The sequence below is a fragment of the Lissotriton vulgaris genome, chromosome 1_1 (genome assembly GCF_964263255.1).
Source record: "Lissotriton vulgaris chromosome 1_1, aLisVul1.2, whole genome shotgun sequence".
NCBI lineage: Eukaryota > Metazoa > Chordata > Amphibia > Caudata > Salamandridae > Lissotriton > Lissotriton vulgaris.
In genome coordinates this window covers 1110080263-1110100102 of record NC_141685.1, presented here as the reverse complement: position 1 = coordinate 1110100102, position 19840 = coordinate 1110080263, and the positions used below count along the sequence as shown (strand labels likewise).

Genomic DNA, 19840 nt, shown 5'->3' with positions numbered 1-19840 from the left:
GTTGAAGGTAGCAGTGAGACATTGGTGTAGATTTTCTTATGCCGAGCTGTGTTATTCTCCAAGACAAGAATTAGCTGCGTATCGTCCGCATATGATATACTCTCTATGTTTTTTCATTTCAAAGAAATGATATACTCTCTATGTTAAATGACGATGTCAGCCTAATTAGGGGGGCCATATCGGCATTAAAAAGAGTAGGGCTGAGACTTGACCCCCGAGGGACCTCGGAAAGCATTGATTTAACTCCTGATTTATAGGGACCTGAAGTGATAACTTGTCTTCGGTCCTGCAAGAAATTCTTTAGCCAAGCCAGAACTGTGTGCGATATGCCAAAGGAAGAGAGACGTGTGAAACCGTGTCAAACACCGCCGCCAGGTCTAATAAGACCAGTACCACATATTTTCCTTGTTCTAGAGCTGCTCTGAGGGATTCAGCCGTATACAGTAGGGTCGACTCTGTAGAGCTCTGAGATCTAAAACCTGATTGGTTAGGGTGAAGCAGATTGGCCTCTTCCCAAAAAGTAGTAAGTTGATGGTTGACAACTTTTTCAGTAATATTACTAAGACAAGGAAGATGAGAAATTGGTCGTAGGTTTGAGAGGGTAGTGGGGTCCGCAAGTTGTTTTTTTTGTAGTGGTTTTACAGCTGCGACCTTCCATTCATATGGCTGGGTCTGAACTGGGGTGGCGAAGCGAGCTAAAGAACAATGATGGATTCAACCTAGCTCTGTAACTGGGGGGGGGTGAGTGTCTGAAAAGTTTCAGTGCTCTGTCCATCAGCTCCTTGTGTTTGCTAATTACATACTATGCCCGCTTCTTGATATCAATGACAATCATTTATGGGATGATTATATCAAATGTGTGCTTATTAGACATCTTGGCCATCTCTTCCTCCATCTTATGCTTGCTCAGGACCATAAACACAAGTCTCAAAATAGACAGATCTGTACGATAGCCACCTAAGTGGATGTGATCATAGGAAATACCATAACGGGAACTGCAAGGCTGATCAAAGCTGCCAGCTTACTGAAAACCATGCACTCTGTGCCTTTCTCTCATACTTCTCCACCCATGACACTTCAAATCAATATGTCTCATAACACGATAACTGCACTTCGGTGATCACCACTCCCATCATGGAAACAACTACCACATAGATCAAAAAGAAAGACAACACCCTTCCAACCACACTCTACTCTGTTTAATGTGCCCCCATGCAGGAAAGTGCTACCGTGCCCCCACAGAGAGGAGGTACTATATAAATGTTACAATACAATCAATAAAGCATCATGCATTTCGCAGTTTGCATCCTTCAATGGTGCTCCTTCTGGAAAGAGAATTGGGTCCTGAAACTCAAATTGCTTAAAATTATATAAAAGCCAATCTAGAAATAATGTTGCTCGTGATTTAGCACTGCACTGGTTGCGAGGGCCCACAATGACCCCCACCAATAAACAAGCGCCTCTGTGTTTGTTAGGTGTGCCCTTCAAGAAGACCATGTGAAAGGACTCATCCTCATTTTGGAACATGATACAGGATGGATTCTCATTGGCTGAGGCAAGGCGGCATGCTGAACTGCAGAATTTGTCATTGGCTGAGGCAAAGACGTGTGCTCGATTGGACAGTTTCTCATTGACAGAGGCAAAGTGGAGTGTTGAAATGGAGACCATATAATAGACTGAGGCAATGGGGTGTACTCACTGGGGTCGGTTCTCATTGCCTCAGGCAAAGCGGCTGCTCATTTGTAATATTTCTCATTGGTAAAGACAATGGGTGTACTCTGTGTACTCAACTGGGCCACTTCTACTAGCTAGATCCATTGGTGGGCAAACTGCTCTATAGTAGCAGCTGTTGCACTGGGACATTGTTGAAAACACTTTTCACCAAATACTGTTTCTGTTCAGCATCGAGTGAGGCAGCGGGTATCCTACCGATGGGAAAGACATATTGGGCAAGACTGTTGGTAGAAGTCTGGAATGGGACAAAGTCTATTAATGGGGTAGGGCGGTGGTGGTACTGAACGCAGGGTGGCAGGATAAGTTGCCGTGTAGTAATGGGGTGAGCAGAAAACTGTGAGGGATTCAAAAGGATGCTTCCTGTCCAGAAGCATCTCACTCTCTGCAAAAAGGGTTGATGGGAGAATTCCCCGTATTGGATACCCATCCCTAACCATTTTTAGGTCGAGCCTAGACGAAAGCAAAGCAAAGCTTGCTGTCTAGGGCGAGACAACTAATGTTATCACTTTTGGGGGAATGTGGACAGCAGACTGACACGCGCTTCTCCTGCCGGAGATTTTACCTCGTGGGCGCGCTTTGGCACCTTGGCTGCTTGGCGGTGCACGCGCTACATTGTCAGTTTTGGGGGTTTTTTTCTTCTTAAAAGGGGCTGGCGTCAACGCGTCTTAAACGTGCGGAGTGTCTCTATATTCAGTCAATCGCCGGACCCCCCACCTAGGGCCCAGGAAGCGGCGAAGCGCCAGCGCGACTCTCCCCGGAGCAGCGGGAGAGCCGCTCATTTAATATGCGGCGCAGCCCATAATGCCATGCAGGCCAGGACCGGCCTGCAAGGGCAATACAGCGTTTTCTTGGGGGTCTCGTTGGAGCGGCCCTGCTGACCAGGTGGGGCCGCTCGGTGGCACTGTGGCAAAGGTCCGGAGCTCTCCCCCCCCCCCAGCCCTCCCCCCCTCACCTCACGACTCTCACCGGGCTCTGCTGGCGGGGGCTACACGAGAGCTCCCGCTCCTCGGGGCTCTTTCCGCAGCATTTTTCTTTGCTCCCGGTGTGACTCCTCGGCTCTGCAGCTCTTCTCTGGGGCCGCGGGACAAAAGGCTACTCCTCTGCACAGGCGGCTCCGGGGCTCTCCACAGCTCACGGGAGCCCCGGGCCGCGGGAGGACTTTTCCTCTACTTTCTCGGGGGCTCGAGGAGGCGGGACTTCCGGCACATAGGAGACCATGTCTGCTAGCGCACTTTTGGAGACACGGGCTGTGAACGCGCGCGTCACCTTCGTGAGCGAGTGCACGAGCCACAGATCACGCTGGTTTAAATGTTGAAAGGATTTGCTGAATACGTGTTCTGTAAACTGTAGCTGTAACAGGAAGAACTGGTCCTAGCAGTATGTTACCTATGTGCCCAGTCATCATTCATGAAACATTCGGTCCAACAGCTGAGCCCTTGTTTTGAAAGGGAGCTTTTGAAAAGACGACTGCTCTTAATAGGATGATTACCTTGCGTTGTCAATGTGAGCCTTAAATGTATCAAGTACTTCATTATACTGGGTACACTAATAGTTCTGTTATTGTGATACTTTTTCCAGTCAATGCTATTACGATCTCCCGAAGGCCTCCCTCCATAAGTTTATTTGAAGGTGTCGGTTTTTGATGACAGTGCGAGGCCCAGCTATATTATCGTGTTGGTCAGTTACGTTCTCTACAAAGCAGGTGAAAGCAATACCAATGCTTAGAACTTTCCAGTTGGGATAATTGCACTTTTGGTGCGCTATGTTGGTCTTTCCTAAAAAATAGTGCTGTAAGCCAAGTTGATCGGAGCTGTGTTAAAGGCATTGCATTATTAAGAGATTTTTGTTGAGCAGCATGTTTTAGATTGAAATGCTACTAACTACTTGCTCCTTTTACCTCTGCCGAGCCTTCATGTACTCGTACCTCAGTGGTGCAGTCAGTATTTGGTAACTCCACCATGTCAGTCTTTTGTATTGGTGGAACCACCTGCCAACGCAGAATTCTTCAGATTCGTTGCAACACAGCAAATGGCTGCGCCGAGTTTGGCATGAGGAGAGTACTATAAATAGCAATGTATGCCAGATTTTTGCAAGTGCTGGTTCGCCCTTTACTTTTCCCAGAATATCCCTTCTTTGTTTAAGGAAAATACGTAATTTTCCTTTTAAATTGCAGTTCATCCTGCGGAGTGTCGTTAAAATGTCCTGGTTCAGCTTTTCCTCTTTCCAGCTCTCCAATTAATTCTCAACTCTCCAGGTTCTATCTACCTCTTCCGCGGCAAATCTTTAAGATTCCTAGTGGTTAAAAGCACTCTGCTGCCACTAGAGGCCTACTTAAATTGTCCAGGCCAGTGTCTGTATTTCACCAATTTTGATAATTTTAAAGGACTAAGAAACCTTCTGATTGAGGTTTAAGTTTTACACAGTCCAGACGAATAGAAGATTGTGATGCTTTTGAATCACATTTTTTGACTTACTTTTGGCATCTTGCAGTTTTATCCTATCGCTGAAGGTTGGTAGGTTGGGGAAGTAGTGTCTGAGGTGTTCTTTAAACAAGCATTTGCAATGCAATAGGTCTCACTTTTGCTAAAGTTTAAACTATTAGCATTGTAAATGACAATGCCTTTTATTTATGTTTTAAAAACCAAAACATAAATAAAAGGCATTGCCATTTAAAATGCCAAAAGCTCAAACTTGTGTAAATGCGAGACCTATTGCATTGCAAATGCTTGTTCTATTTACTGTGAAAAAAAATGTCATTCAATTATTTGTTTCTTTGATGTCTATTCACCACGGTAACAGCCTCTTGTGCTAAGTAGATAGATCTAGCTGCCTCAATCTACTTTGAAATGTTACTTTGTGACAGAGCTGTACATTTGTTTATGGAAATGGCGTTATAAGAATAAATGCCTTACTGCTAAAGTTTTGTTCCCTCAGCCTTTAGGGTGTGAGTCTAAACTATCCTGAAGCCCATCACTTCTGGTTCTTGTCAGTCTAGCAGGTGAAAGCCAACTCCCAAAACGCTGCAGTCCTTGAGTCTGCCACGACCAGGCCTGCATTAAATCCACAATTCAGTTTGATGTATTACTCAACACTGTGTATCCATAATCTCATAGGCTGATCCCACTTCAGTGTCTGGCAAATAAACGGCCTATTACCTTTGCCACGCGGCAGCCCAGAGCTACTTGAATTAAATAAGATTAAAAAATTGATCCTGATCCAAATTACAGTCAAAACACACCCACACACACATGTCAATCCCAGCAATGCAGCATAACAACGACTTCAAATGGAGAGGCGGCTGCGCGGTTTACTTCTAAATGGTATGAACAATTGGCGTACTGCGACACTGCTCACTTTTCACAAATGCTACAACCAGAAAGAGCTTGGACCTTCAGCGGAGAACTCTTCGAGGAGCCCTCTTTCGCAGTTACTGAACGCAGAAAGTTAATTATATAAATACAACTAGTTTGCCTCCACCCATATTTCTACAACACATTCTGATATTTTTATGTAAACCAGGAACTAGCTTGCCTCCACCCATATAGTTACAACAAGTTGTGAAACCCTAGTTTGTGGACACTATTTTTTCTAAGCTCTATTTAGAATCAGCCTCGGTGGCTGCTGTTGCTTCCTTCTGTTGAAGTTATTCCTAAATCCTGTTAGCCGCAGCTCTGTTGTGGATTTTGGTGGGTGATTTTTCGCTGTACATTTTTGGTTGATGAGATCAGAATTTCTATGTGAAGCATCAAATCAGCCGTCATAGGTGTTTGCAGTGGTTGATCCACACAGCACTTCTAGGCCAGGCTGTGCTTTCTGATTTCAAAGGCGTCTCCTTGCAGCTTTTCCCAAATCTCAATTGCATTACAAAAGTCCTGGTAATTAACTCCCTTTAGATGCAGCATCTGGGTTTGCCTGCAAAAGCTTCCAAATATATTGCTAAAATTATCTAGTACTCTGTCCTTGTGTCTGAGGTAAATCAATAGCGTTTTTTTCTTTATGCTTTATTGGTGTCTGTTATTGTTTTACAATGTTTTATTTTCTGGAAATTAGCTCACTTAACTTCCAGTGTGTTTTGCGTTGTCAGAGCAAGTGTCATTTTTAGTGCATCTTATGTACGTTGTTACTTTCCAGCTGCATCCATCGCCAACCCCCGCCAAAGAAACAAACAAACAAAAAAAAGGGAATGGGTGTTCTGTATCCAGGCACCCAAGATCTATAAAGATATCACTGTATCAATCAAGACTGCTGCAATTTAGGAAAGAGCTGAAGACACAACTCTTTAAAGTACAGTATACCTCACGACAGAGTAATGAAATGAAATGAAATGAAAAATTGCACTTGTATAGCGCATAACTACCCGGAGGCCTCGCAGCTCTTTCAACTGATTACTGTGGCGAGCTCAGGGTAAATCAACACTCTTTTGCGAACAGATGGGTTTTCAGGTAAGAGCCCACCTCCACTCTCAGAACCTGGCTACCCGTCCAGTCACTCATTGACCTTTGAGGCCAACTTCATTGCCTTTAGGCTAGATCTGCGGCATACAAATACCACATACACACATACAAACGATGAGGACTATGGCCAATGGAGGTTACAATGTTTTAAGGGAAACTGCTCTATTTTGCTTCCCTTTCGGCCCCTTCCACAAGCCTCCCAGGCCACCATTTTGTTTTCTTGATGGGGCCAGAGTATTTGAGCTTGACGTAGAGAGTAGTTGCACAAGAAACAGCACACATTTTTCTAAACTGCGTTTTTAGGTCTCGCGACCTATCGATGTGCGCAAGCGCATCGAGCGGAGCGAGAATTCAAGTGGCGAAAACATCGTCAAACCAAAGGGCTTTCAGCCCCGCGGTTTTCATGAAGTTCACGTGAACAAGCACGCGCATTCAGGGCCAGCCCAGCACATCAAAGGGCTTCTCCTCCCCTAATTATTCATGGCCGGCCGTACTCTGTTTCCCAAGCCCGCCCCCATCCTCCACGCATCTCCTTTCACCGTGCCTGCACTCTATACTTACCCACATCGCATCGCCTACAATAATGTCCTTTGAAATCTGCAGGCTGATTCATTCATCTGTTATTTGAGTCACATTTATTTTTACGATTTCGAACATTTTAATTAATTGTGTTAGACTTTTTGAAAAAGTAAAACGTTTTTGCAATTTTGCCACGAGAAATATATATTTTATGGTATAATTTATGGTGATGTCGTTTCTGCAAGCTTCATATATAAAATTGCCCACTTTCCCACATTTGCAGAGTACAGCGTGTCCTTGCTCACAGAGCAGCATACTGCGTGAAACGAAATGCGTTGTCAATTAGACATTTTGGGAAGGAGATCTCTGTTAATCAGTTTCCAGTTTGCGTGTGCACGCTTGCTGATGCTGTGTGGTGGTGTGGTTTCACTAATGTTCCAAAAGTGACACTTCGGTCTAACTTTTCTATAGTTTGGGACTAATAATGGCCCCTTTACAAGTAAAAGAGAATAAATGAAAAACGTGAAATAGTGTAATATGCACGCGCATCGGCAGCATTTCTCCTGCACAAGGCTCGCAAAAGGCTCTCCTCCCTCCCCACATCAAAGGCATCAATCACCCTCCCACAGGCTTCCCCAGCGCTGCCCCGCCCCCTGCTTCACGGCCAGGCCATCTGTTCCCAGCAGCAGCATTTCTCCTGCGCCAGGCCACATCAAAGGCTCTGTGCCACTTTCACCCACACAGCACCACTTTCAGACACGCAACGCCACTCACACCCACGCAAGCCCACACTCACCCACGCAACGCCACTCACCCAAGCAACACCACTCACAAACGCAACGCAACTCATCCACGCAACGCAACTCATCCACGCAACGCAACTCATCCACGCAACCCCACTCATCCACGCAACCCCACTCATCCACGCAACCCCACTCATCCACGCAACCCCACTCATCCACGCAACGCCACTCATCCACGCAACGCCACTCATCCACGCAACGCCACTCATCCACGCAACGCCACTCATCCACGCAACACCACTCATCCACGCAACACCACTCATCCAGGCAACGCCACTCATCCAGGCAACGCCACTCACCCATGCAACGCCACTCACCCATGCAACGCCACTCACACATGCAACGCCACTCATCCACGCAAAGCCACTCATCCACGCAAAGCCACTCACACATGCAACGCCACTCACACATGCAGCGCAACTCACCCACGCAACCCCACTCATCCACGCCACGCCACTCACACGTGCAACGCCACTCATCCATGCAACGCCACTCATCCACGCAACACCACTCATCCACGCAACGCCACTCACACACGCAACGCCACTCACACACGCAACACCACTCACACACGCAACGCCACTCACACATGCAACGCCACTCACACACGCAACGCCACTCACCCACGCAACGCCACTCACCCACGCAACGCCACTCACTCAAAGCCATTCACACCCACGCAGTGCCACTTTCACCCACACTGTGCAGTGCACAATAGGTCTCGCATTAGGAAAGTTGGAGCTATTGGTTTTGTAAATGACAAAGCCCTTTATGTTTTTAAAATGAAAACAAAAATAAAAGGCATTGTTATTTGCAATTGTAATAGCTCCAACTTTCCTACTGCGAGACCTATTGGCAACGCCAGTGCTTGTTTAATTAGAGGCACTGATCGAAAGCTGGGGCAATTTGAGGAGAGTCTAATGCTGTTGTAATATATTCGTGTACTACCAGTTTCCACCTACAGATTTCTTAAATCATAAGATTTTAAAGATAATGACAGTTTAAAAAAAATAGAATTTTACTATGTTGCAATGTGCAGTCATGTGTTACAGCTCTAAGGGAGTGGCGAGAACTTTGCTAAAGGACTGTGTTATTGATTGGGTCTATTGTGTTTTGTTTTCAATTTATCTTATGTTGTCCTACTTGTCTCTGCACTTGCCTTCTCCCTGGTAACTGTTACCTTTGTATACTACCCAGGATAAGGACATTCTCATACAGCAAGGCTTTCCCTAGATTGAGGTCATGTTTAATGGGTCATGAGGATACGGGTCTCAAGCAGGGGCGTAGCTTGGTCAGTAAGACTAGGAAGATGTAGGCTTCAGATTTCCCAACAATCCAGCAGGCATATAATGTAAAAAGAAAATTATAGGACAAGCAGGGAGCATAAGAGGGGCCTAACATGCAGTAAAAAAGGAGAGGAATGCAGAATGGTAGAAGTACTAAGTGAAAGAAAAAACAATATTTTATAAAATAAAATTTTTGAGTACTTTCAAAACCGAGAGGAACAGCGTGGAGAAGCGTGGCTCAATGGTTAGAGCGGCAGACCCTGATGCAGAGGTTTGGCCCGGGACCAGGGTTCAATTCCTGCCTCGGCGGCTCTTGGACTCAATCTCCCCGGACCTGATAATTCTCGCCTCGGTGCCTAGTCCAATCATGGAGTCCCACTCTGCAACGCTGGGCAATAGCTTGCTTAATCTCCACAACAGCCCCCACAATGCTAGGATGCCTGGCTTCACCTTGGGGGTGCCCAGGAGTGGACATCTCACAGGGAAAGCCAGGATGGGTTCCACAGCGGTATGAATACAGCGCTACGAGACCTCTGGGTAGAAGGTGCTATATAAATACAAACACATTTACATTTACAGTATGTGTGCGTTTCTGTCTGTGTGTATGCAAAAAGTCCTGGTAAAATTCTACAGACACCTCACCATACATGACTGAATGCACCTATACCCGAATTATTAATCGGAAAATACATTTATTAGAGGGGTCAAACACCCCCCACTGAAGCTACGCCCCTGGTTCAAGTAAGGTTCAGTGGTCACATGGGAATCAGGGATAGTAGAACGTGAGAAAAGTAGTCTATGTCCACATGAGGATGGGGGAAAGCTTACTGGTCACAAATATTTGGTCTGGGGTAAATGGTCACAGCCGAATGTAGATATGTGGTCACGTTTGATTGAGTACAAGGGTTCGTAGCACATGGGTTTTGGTGTTTAGGGCAATGGTGGTACTGGATCCAATCAGAGAAACATCATCAACTAAAAGTTGGCTTGACAGGCTTAAAAGCGCCGGGACGCCCCTTAGCTGGGGCAGCTGTGCGCTATATAAGCAAATATAACATAACTCCAGCAACCAGGCATGTGCCACCTCTTTAAGGGCACGGAAGAGAATTTTTGAGCCCGAAATAACATGCAGGATTGTGACAGAGACAGGCAAAGGAGGAAACAAGCAAGGTAAGAAATACACAAGAGGTAAGAAAGCACAAAGGATAGGAGACGGGGGAGGCAGTCTGCGACACAGAAGAGAGAGACCTTGAGAAGCTGCAGGAGCGCAGGCGGGGCAGGAGTTGTTGCATACCGTCGTTGTTCTTGTCCAGGCTGTGGAACATGAGGAGCAGTTTACTCTCTCGCTCCTGCAGGTAGCGGGTAAACTCCTCAAAGTCCAGCTGCCCATCCTGGTCTTTGTCACCCTCCTTGAGGATCTCCTGGGAGGGACAAGAGCGGCCGTGAGAAGAACTGAAGCACCAGCAGCCCGAGGGCCTTCAACAAATGTGACACACAGACCACTGACAACCGGTTGAATGCCAACCACAACCCAGGACACCAGAGCACTTGCGCCCTAGGAACTTCCACAGCCAGGGGTAAATGCACCTCTGCCATCTGCTGTATGGTGACTGCCCTGGCACCTCCACCCAACACTGCACAGTTATCACGGTTATCCTATGTTCAACCATGGGTGCCCCTATCACCCATCTAACCCCTCACTCCCAAGTGATGCAAGATGGCCTCTCCTCACCAGCCCTGGGTGCCCCCTCGTTCTCAACTCCTTTCATTTCAATACTTGATTGCTCGTGCGCCCACAGTTCCCCCCTCCACTGGACACCCCCTGCTTCTGCCCATCAGCACCACCTAGAACTAGAGAAAAGAGGATTTGCGTCTATTTGGAAGGCGCATAAGGAAGGGAATGACTTTCCCTAATGTCATTTTAGTGGACTCTGACTGGACTGAGACCCCCAGGCCATCTAGGTTCATTTTCAAGAGAAAGATCCCATTTGATGTATACCCCCCCCCCCCCCCACACACACCTCCAAGAGGGGGTTGGTAATCTGGAAATGGGAGGAGGGGTCACAAGTCGCCATCCTCCTGGGGTCTCATTTGGGAAGATACTGACTATTAACGTCTTGCGTGAAAAGCAGACGAATGATCTCTCTTTGAATTGGCCAATAGAACGGGTTAACTGCTCCCAGACAAAAACAAGATTATTTGCTCACTTTGAAAACCCTCCCCACGAGGAGCAAATAAAACCCTGGAGAGAAAGCGCTCTGCGTCACTACAAACAAAGGTCTGGAAGAACGGAGCCGTGGATTCCTAAGGGAGGAAGGCCTTTTTTAACTCCAGGCCAGTGCCCTAATGAAGGCATTACTCCAGATGTAGGAGTATCAGACTGAACCTTGTTAGCTGGTTTTGAGCCAATTTGAGTACTTTACAATAGGTTGACTGTTTTTTAGCCATTTTTTGGTTGCTACTTAACGCTATATTTTTAAACAGGACCACACAGTACCCCATACGCTTTCTAACGCGGCCACTATGTATGCACTACACATAAAAATATTTTTCCATCTTATTATCCTGAGGTATCATTTGCCTGCTTAGTATAAAAATGCGTCTGCTCAAAAACACCCCATTGACCTGCCCAGATTCGAGCTTTCCCTTTCCACAATGATGCTTATCGCTACCCAACAAAGTTAAGAGGCCTTGCCCTCTTTGCTGCTCGAGAAGGTGAATATAAACACCTGACCAGTGGATAATAAAACAGGAAAGGTCTTCAAAACCGAGGTGTCAAGAGAGAGAGGGTGAGACTTTATTTAGGCCCTGCAGCACCTGCTGCTCACAGAGCACTGGAGTTGTGAACAGTGTCTGGGTGAAGTCTTAGGAAGAGCTGGACCCCTCTTGTCACCTCTGGGCCCCACTCTTGGCTACTGAGCATCCACATGTCTTGCCTATGGTTGACCCACTAATCCCTCAGCTATCCTCAGTCCCAAACCCGTGGGTGCTCTACTCACATGCCAGATCTTTATTGTCCCTGTCCCACAGGAGCTGATTTCAACTGCTAACCAGCTATCATCCCCTTCCATCCCTCCCTCCTCCCGGACCTGTGGGGCTTTTGGATTACCTACCGGGCCACCGCAATTCACCTCCGTGAGTGCACTTTCCACCCTTCACGTGCCCTACTGGCTTGGAACTCTCCACCAGCCCTTTCATGTTGCACTTCCATGAATGCACCAACCTTCTCTATCCAAATAACTGACTAACATATCCATCTCTCAAATCACTTTCAGATTTTCACTATACAAACTCCCCACTAATCTTTTATGGGTTCCGGAGTAGCGTGCTACTCGCCGAAAAAGCGCTTCGACGCCTCGTCAGGGGTAGTAAGTGCTATATAAATGCAATTACAATACAATGCTCTTGGCCCTTTTCTCTCTCCCTCCTGTGAGCTCCTTTGACTGTCACCCTTCACCCTTTCGTTGTCCCCTCCCAGCGGGGGGCACTTTCCCCTTCTACCCTTTCTCCTCTTCTTCCATAAGTATACCTCTCGTTTTCCGTCTTTCCCCCTCCGGTTCTGTCCCTCTGACACCCTACCACTGTCCGGAGGGTTCCCACCTCAGGATGCCTGCTCCCCTGACACCCTCCCTGGCCCTTTCCGACCAGGTCACATGGGCGTGCTTCTCACCTTCCAGCCTTTCCTCTTCCCTCCTCATTGGTGCCAGAGTCTCACCTTCTGTCCGTTCCTCGCCCCCTCCCACGGATCCCACCCCCTCCTCCCTTTCCCCGTGCCCTGGGTGCCAGTCTCACCTTCTGCCCTCCCACGGATGCCACACTCACCTCCTCTACGTTGGTGAATGCGTGCCAGCCCATCGCTGCCAGCCCCTCTCGCAGCTCGTTAATGTCCACTCGGCCATCCTTGTTGGTGTCCAGCTGGTCAAAGAGCCGGGCCCAGAGCAGCTCCCTTTCCGGGTCCCTGTGCGCTGCCAGTGCCGCCAGCCTATCATGGCTGCCCACAGGTGCATGGGCATGCCCCTTATGGGGGGCTCTTTCATCCTGACACCAGGCTAGAGGCAGGAGGGCTGCTATCTGGGGGTGCCTGGTCCCCTGATATCGAACTGGTGTCCGGGCGAGTCCGATCTGCGATCCGGTCTGCCCCGGGCACCACCCCGGTGCCAGCACAGTGCAGTTCTCGGGGTCACGGCTTCCCTGACACCCCGCTGACCTCAGCACAGTTCTGTAGCCGGGGTTCTTGATCCGCTGGCTCGCGGCCACCCTCTGAACGGTGCCCATACCTGGCCTCTGGCCCGTGCCACAGGAGGGGTGCCCGCACTCTTCGCCGCGGGGTCGCCTCTCCATGCCTGCCATGCTTCTCCAAGTTCAGTCACTCCTCGGGCGCCGGGGCCCAGGCCTCCTGATGCCACTGCCGGGTGCCCTAAGGTGGCATGGCTCCGGTGCCACAGTCCAGTCCCGCCCTGCTGCTGGCCCCGGAGTGTTCGGACTGATCTAACTAGTAACTGTCTGGGTGCAAGGCGCCTCTGGGCGCTACACTCCTCTGGGCGCTACACGCCTCTAGGCGCTTGGTCTTCCTGGGGCTGGATGCTGCCCGTCCTGCTGCCAGTGCTGGGTGCCAGCTCTGGCCCTGCACGGTGCTGCTCACCCTCTTGCCGGCCGGCCCCGGGCTCTACGCCTGTCTTGGCGGTGGGTGCTCTGCTTCCTATGGTCTCTACGCTGCTCCCGGGGTGGGCGATGCCGGCGCCTGCTCCGGATTCCTCCTGTTCCGGTTGCTGTGCTCCACGGTTTTTCTTGCGCTACCTTCTCTAATCCGGCTCTTGCCTGCTGTGCGTGCTCTCAGGTGCCCAGTCGGCTCCACTGGCTGCCTGCTCGCCTCTGCTGCCTGTCCCAGCCTGCTCTGTGCTCAGCTGAGCTCTGAAACCCGAGCCTGAGCTGCTGATAGTCTGGTGCCTGCGCCCGCCCGCAGCGGATCTCAGGAGGGGGGGTAGACTGAGAGTGGGTTGCAGCTGGTTCCGGCGCTCAGCCCCCCTCCTACCGCCTCCTCTCCACGCTCTGCCCACAGCCGCCCTCCCCTCCCCTCCGGGCTCCCGCCAGCGCCCGAGGCCTCTCGCACTAAGCCTGCACTACTCTCTTCAGCCGGCGTTAAGTGAGGTCGGAAAAGAAATCCAGATGAAGAGAAGAAGATTTAATGTTAGAGGCTCGGGAGAGCGGGGAACCTCCGCCCGCCCCTCTGGCGTCCTCGGTGTAACTGCTCCAACGGCAGGAGTTCGAGCAGAACCCCCAGGGAGAGCAGCGGAGCGCGGGTCAGACTTAAAGATAAACACAAGTGTCCCGAGCAAGAGCCCGGACAATAACAAGGTGTCCTTAAAGGTACAAAGGACGATTTGTTAACACAACTGCCGGAACCCGTGTCAGGAGTTCTAACAGCCCAAGGCCCCTAGGCTGAGCGAATCCCTTTGCAGTGTCGGACTGGCCCATAGGCAGGGCTCGAGTCGAGGTACCACGCGGGTAGACGGCGTCCCCCCACTTATTTTACCAGGTGGACGCCGTCACCCTGCCAAATAGCTGGACTTCACTCTTTGGCCTCTCAGGGACGAAATTGGTTCTCGTCCCAGAGAGGCCAAGTGCTTTAAAAGTTATTTCCGAGTAAGCTAGCGCCACAGAGAACAGGCAGTGGAATCTGACCATGTGACCCTGGTCCTGAGAGGCAACATGAGCCACCGAGCGTTGAACAATCGCATCTAAAGGGTGAGCGAGGGGAGGCAATGAGCCCGCTGGTGCAAGCCACCTTTCATGACGTCACTTCCTGTCGTGACGTCACGAAAGGTGACAGCATCCCTCCACTTCGTTTTTAAGGACTTGTGCCCTGCCCATAGGGCAATCAGGCGGTGTCTGATGGGCTGGTCTGACAGGTCAGTGTGTGGGTCAAGTCAAGTCAAAGATAGCTTTATTTGATTCCATAGAAATCATAAAAGCACATATAAAAAAAACATTAAAACAGTAAAAATTCAATTTTGATTTGATACGAACAAATACAGTTCGACTACATCGATACATTTCCAGACTATTTACACAAAGTGCCTAATGCAGTTCAAAAATTCATTAGCTCATAGAAGTTCTACATCTAATGATGAATTTAAAAAACTTTGATACAGTGATAATCGTTATTTCATCCTGAAGTAGAAAAATCTTGAAAAGAGCCGGTCTACACTGCCTTAAGCCCCAGCGCTTAAACAAGGGGATTAAGTATCTTGTCCTTCCCCACCCATAAAATGTACAAAAGAGAATACAATGAGTGGTAGACTGCACTGAGAGGTCATCGCATGGGCAGTTACTTAGGTTTTTACACCAATCATTTGTGGCTGGGAAGGTAACCATCGTAAAGATATTACCCATTCTCAGCCGTGCTAATAGCATTCTGTCATAACTACCCAGCTCAGGACACAAATAAAGCTGCAGGCCAGGCTCCTGCAGTAAAAAATGATGGTAGAGGACGGAAGCCTTCTTTCCCTCAACAGACCAGCGTTGATCAGCCAGAAAAGAGGTACATTTTTCTTTAAGCGTTTTTTTGGAGATGGAATTTATCAGTAAAGGCGTATAGTAGAGTTCTGGGTGCCCAATATTTGTTAGGAAATCCTTAACATAAGAAAGCCACTGTATGTTTTTTGACCCCTAAAGTCTCATGCAGTCTGCAATGATCGCCCTCTTAAGATCCGTTTCAGTGGAGGTCCAGATCTTATGCCAGAGCAACACTGGACTGGTCCTAATTAAATCAGTGATATAAACCAAGGCAAGTTCCTTATGGCAGGCATAGGTTGGGGTGGACCTAGGGACGGCTAACAGATATCTAAGAAAGCTATTTTACTTCACCTGGATTTCCTGACAGTCTGAGATGCCCCAAATGCCGGCCCCGTATATATCAACACTAGAAAAGAATGCCAATGCTGCCTTTCATTGTTTGTCATACAGTCTAAATCTCACCTTTGATTGAAACAAGAAGTGAGGCGATCTAAGTTCATAGAATGAATCGTTAGTTTTTTATTTTCTTTTTACTTCATTTGAATTTTTTAGTTATTCTCAAAAGTCATTTTGCAAAAACATATAACATACAAAATTGTGAAATACCTTATGTACATTTAAAACACTCCCCCACTCACACTCTCACATACATCCTTTTGTACAAAACACTCTCACACGCTCTACAAAAACAGGTACAAATTTACAATTTTACAAAACAATATAATGTCAAACAATACTGCCATAGATATTCTTTTAGACCTATTTGTAATTTTCACAAGTAGTTCTTATCTTTGTTTACAATCTTATGGCATAGAATAGTACAGGGTCTACGCATTTCGAACTCTTCTTAATTTCTGAGTTCTCATCAGGACCATAAACTCTATCTCGGTACTACCAAATGAATTGGTCGGAGTCCTCAAGCACACGGCGCGGGACAACCAGTGTGTCTTGACTTTAACACCACCTGTAAAAATCTTTTTTGTAGGTAGGGGGTTGTTTTGATTCAAATGGTACAAAGCTCCCTCCTTAGGGATATGAAGTCTTTATGGGGAGTCGGAATTTATATGTCCGGCATTTTAGACACTGATTCCTTCACGATCCGGCTCCTGGGGGTCTGTTTTCTCGCAGGTACTCGTACATATGGCAGTCGATACGCACTTAGCTTTGTAAATATCAAGCAAGATGCGTACAGCCCTGCCACCCAGCTTGTTTGCGAACTGCATTAATGCCCCAATAGCTCTCGAAAAAGCTAAGCACCTGGTAGTGATGGCTGTATTCCATGAACCTTTTTTATTTATTATAAACAACCCCCTTGTACATGCATATGTAGGGGGGTACCATAGGTACCCCCACGTGCAGCATCCCACCCCCCACCCGCTGGGGGCCCGCAACGGGCCCCCAAAGGCATTCTCCGCCTGTCCAACGCCGCCGCAAAGAGACAGGCATCATAATGCCCACGGCGGTGCCTGCACGGCACCGCCTCCATTGCCCCATGGTACTGGGTCCTGCACGGCGGGCGGAAAAGGCCCGCTGTGCGGGACCACGGCGGACGGTCTTTCCGTCCACCGCAGTACCCTTCACATTCTCACCGGCATCCTAATTTGGTGGTGGAAATTTTCAGGGTGATGGCGGGAAATCCGCAACTGCCGGGCCAGCGGTCCTCCCTGCTGGCCCGGCGGTCGCGGATTTCCCGCCATTGTAATGTCCCCCCTAAGATCCCTATACTCCCTCACAACACCCTCTAGCCCACCTCCTGGCACCGCCTCAGGCCTCAACACCGCACAAGTACCCCTATGCGGCTTTGTCCCAAGCCCCCTTCATATCCCTACCACTCCCCAAACGCATGCAACACTCCTTTCTATAGTGAAAAGCTTAGTTTAAGACAGTGGAAGGGTTGTGTGGATGTGGGTCGCAGATACATTGACAAAAGAAAGGAGTATCCCCAGGAACCAGAGTCCCAGTGATCTAGCGCAGAGAGCAAAAAATGGGGAAAGAAAGAATTCTTTCTTTCTTAATAAACCCCTCACTCACCGACCTGGTCGGTGACATGCTTCATCATCGGGGTCCACCTGAGCGACCGAGTGCCACTCAGGTGTGCTTCGACGCCTGCAACTGCAGCGGAGCTGGATTTTCTTGTGAGTGTGTGAAGAAGTGAAGTTAAAAAGCCCTAGGCATGTGCAAACTGTGCACCTGCACAGGGCCGCCAAACCCCAGGGGCCGTCAGGACGAGGATCGGAAGGATCATTCACTGGAGTGGCGGCCCCCTGGCAGGATTTGGCGGCCTCCGGGCAATGGCAGGGTGAGCGTTGTTGTTTTCACTCAGTTTCACTTGCCCAGGGCTGGACAGGACACCCCATAACAGACTTTGAGATAAGAATGCTGAGCAACTGTTGCTCGGATCCCATTATGTTATTATGTTTGTTGCTTCATTCTGGGCCTTTTCACATGGTGCAATTTGAAAACAGATCCTGACAACCAATGCTGCACACGTTCATTTTGGCGCACCATTTTCTGACAATGTATTCTCGGATGACTGAGGACCGGGCCGTATCAATGTCCAATAGTGAGTGGTGACTGGCACTCGGCTGCTTTGGGTTACACACGCTGGGCCCGGGCTGATTTACTGCGCAGCGGGATAATGAGGGGATAATAAAATGTTGCTCAATTACCATTAACTCCATAGAAAGAAAGATGTCTATCAGTGCTATCTTTTCTCTGCTTTTCCTGTCCCGTGGTAAAGAGATGGAAGACATGCAGACTGTTCCAGCCCACCTGTCCCATCACGATACCTGGCCACCTCATTCTATCCATTACCACCCACACTCCATTTACTGCTTTCTCCGGCTAACATATATGCAACTAATATTATGCTCACGAGTGACTGAAGGTGAAATAGTCCAAACATAACATTTTGTTAAATTCTTCTAAAACCAAGATATAACAAGACCACAGCGCAGGATAATATTATTGCTGTCTTCAGTTCCCAGAGGGAGACAAACATAAGCATCGCTACTGCAATATTTTATCAGAGGCAAAAAGCAGACAGCTGCTGCCGATCTCAACGTGTTCAGACTTGTGACTATGTGCTATTAACCATAGCATTGCACGTTGTGAAGTGTACTCTGCACAGGAAATACCCACACTATCCAGAGGGATGATGAGGAGAGCTGTGTGTATAGTACTTTATGGAGAACCTCCTGGAGTCCTTGGGCACTGACAGATGAATGAATCGACCTCTGGGTGATGGAAGGTGCTTTGTGCACCACTAGGACTGTGCGCAGCTGCAACCTGGCCTTTCTGTACACATTACCCTGGTGGTGGCTTGTGCACCATGCGTACCTACCCCGGTTGTTTTACAGCCTATTAGTGACGCAAATAGTTCAATTACATAAGCAAGGAACCTATGAAGAAGGATGAGACTCCGAGTCAGTCAATCATGATTTTGGGAGTGCTGAGAGATGAAGGGTGTGAGTTTTGAGTGTCCGGAATTTAGTTCTGGGCACATCAGACATACTATGGTGTCAATTGTTGTTCTTGTATTTGATCATTGTTTGTTGGTTTTGGTTGTTGTTCCTGTACATGATTGTTGAGTTTTGCTCCCCTTGAGTCATTGTGCTTCATCATCTAGCACATTCTTTGTGCACCCAGGTGTATCTTAGATTTCCCATGTTAGACTAATGTTCTGATTTGTTACCTTTGCTTCATATAAAACTTTATAAATAAATAAATAAATAAATAAATATGGGTGAAAATTAGAGGGACAATAAGATGTATAATGTGAGCCAGGACATCCCTGGGCAGAGCCGGTGCCAGATGCTGACCTGAGTTTCTGCAGCTGAATGATTGCCCGGATGTGATCCTCGGACAGGTCAGTGTTGTAAAGCACTAAAGAGACGAGGCTGTCCGTCCACTGTGTGAGGAAGCCAAGGTCAGACAGCTGGATCCCAGAAAGGTCAAGGGCGGTCAAGCAGGTCAGAGGTTGAATCAGTCTTTTCACATCCACTCCTTTTGTCACGCTCCCGAGATTAAGAAGTCTCAGGCGTCTGAAATCCTGAAAAGTGAAGTCCTTGACTCGAAGCTGCCGGGATGGGTTCGGCAGTCGTAGTCCTCGGAGCCACCCGCATTCTCCTCTTCGTAGAAAATGTTACCGCAGCCTAAGAGACTCAAGGAGCCCAGGGTGGGGCTGAAGTCAAGCAGTGTCTGCAGGCTCCTAGCGGACAGCTTCTCACAGTTAGTAAGGCAGAGTCCCACCAGGTCCTGGAAGAAGAACAATACTGTGACAATGCCTCAAAAAGACTTCCACTTGTCCCTCTCAGCCTCAACAGACAAAGCTTTCTTCTCCCATTGGCTTGCTCCCAAGGTCTGGTCACTCTGAACTTGGAACCAATTCACCTTTCTTTCTAGCCCTTACCTTTCAAGAGGTACCAGGACACGTCCCATTCTCCTTTTTCAAACATATTGTTATAGGCATTTCTTTATACATTCTACATCACATAATATTTGTCCAACATTTGTCATGATATCTTCG

At 48.2% G+C, this 19840-nt stretch overlaps 1 protein-coding gene across 1 annotated transcript in view; it reads right to left on the bottom strand.

Moving 5' to 3' along the window:
- LOC147748697 (mitochondrial adenyl nucleotide antiporter SLC25A23-like) overlaps positions 1 to 14051 on the bottom strand; it is a 214700-nt gene extending 200649 nt beyond the window's left edge. The window contains exons 1-2 of the mRNA XM_086963605.1: positions 12619 to 14051; positions 10091 to 10217 (exon numbers count right to left, since the gene is read on the bottom strand). Of these exons, the coding sequence (XP_086819731.1) occupies positions 10091 to 10217; positions 12619 to 13146 (655 nt within the window). The 5' untranslated portion in view covers positions 13147 to 14051. The remainder of the gene's footprint in view (positions 1 to 10090; positions 10218 to 12618) is intronic.
- Between the last annotated feature and the right edge of the window lie 5789 nt (positions 14052 to 19840).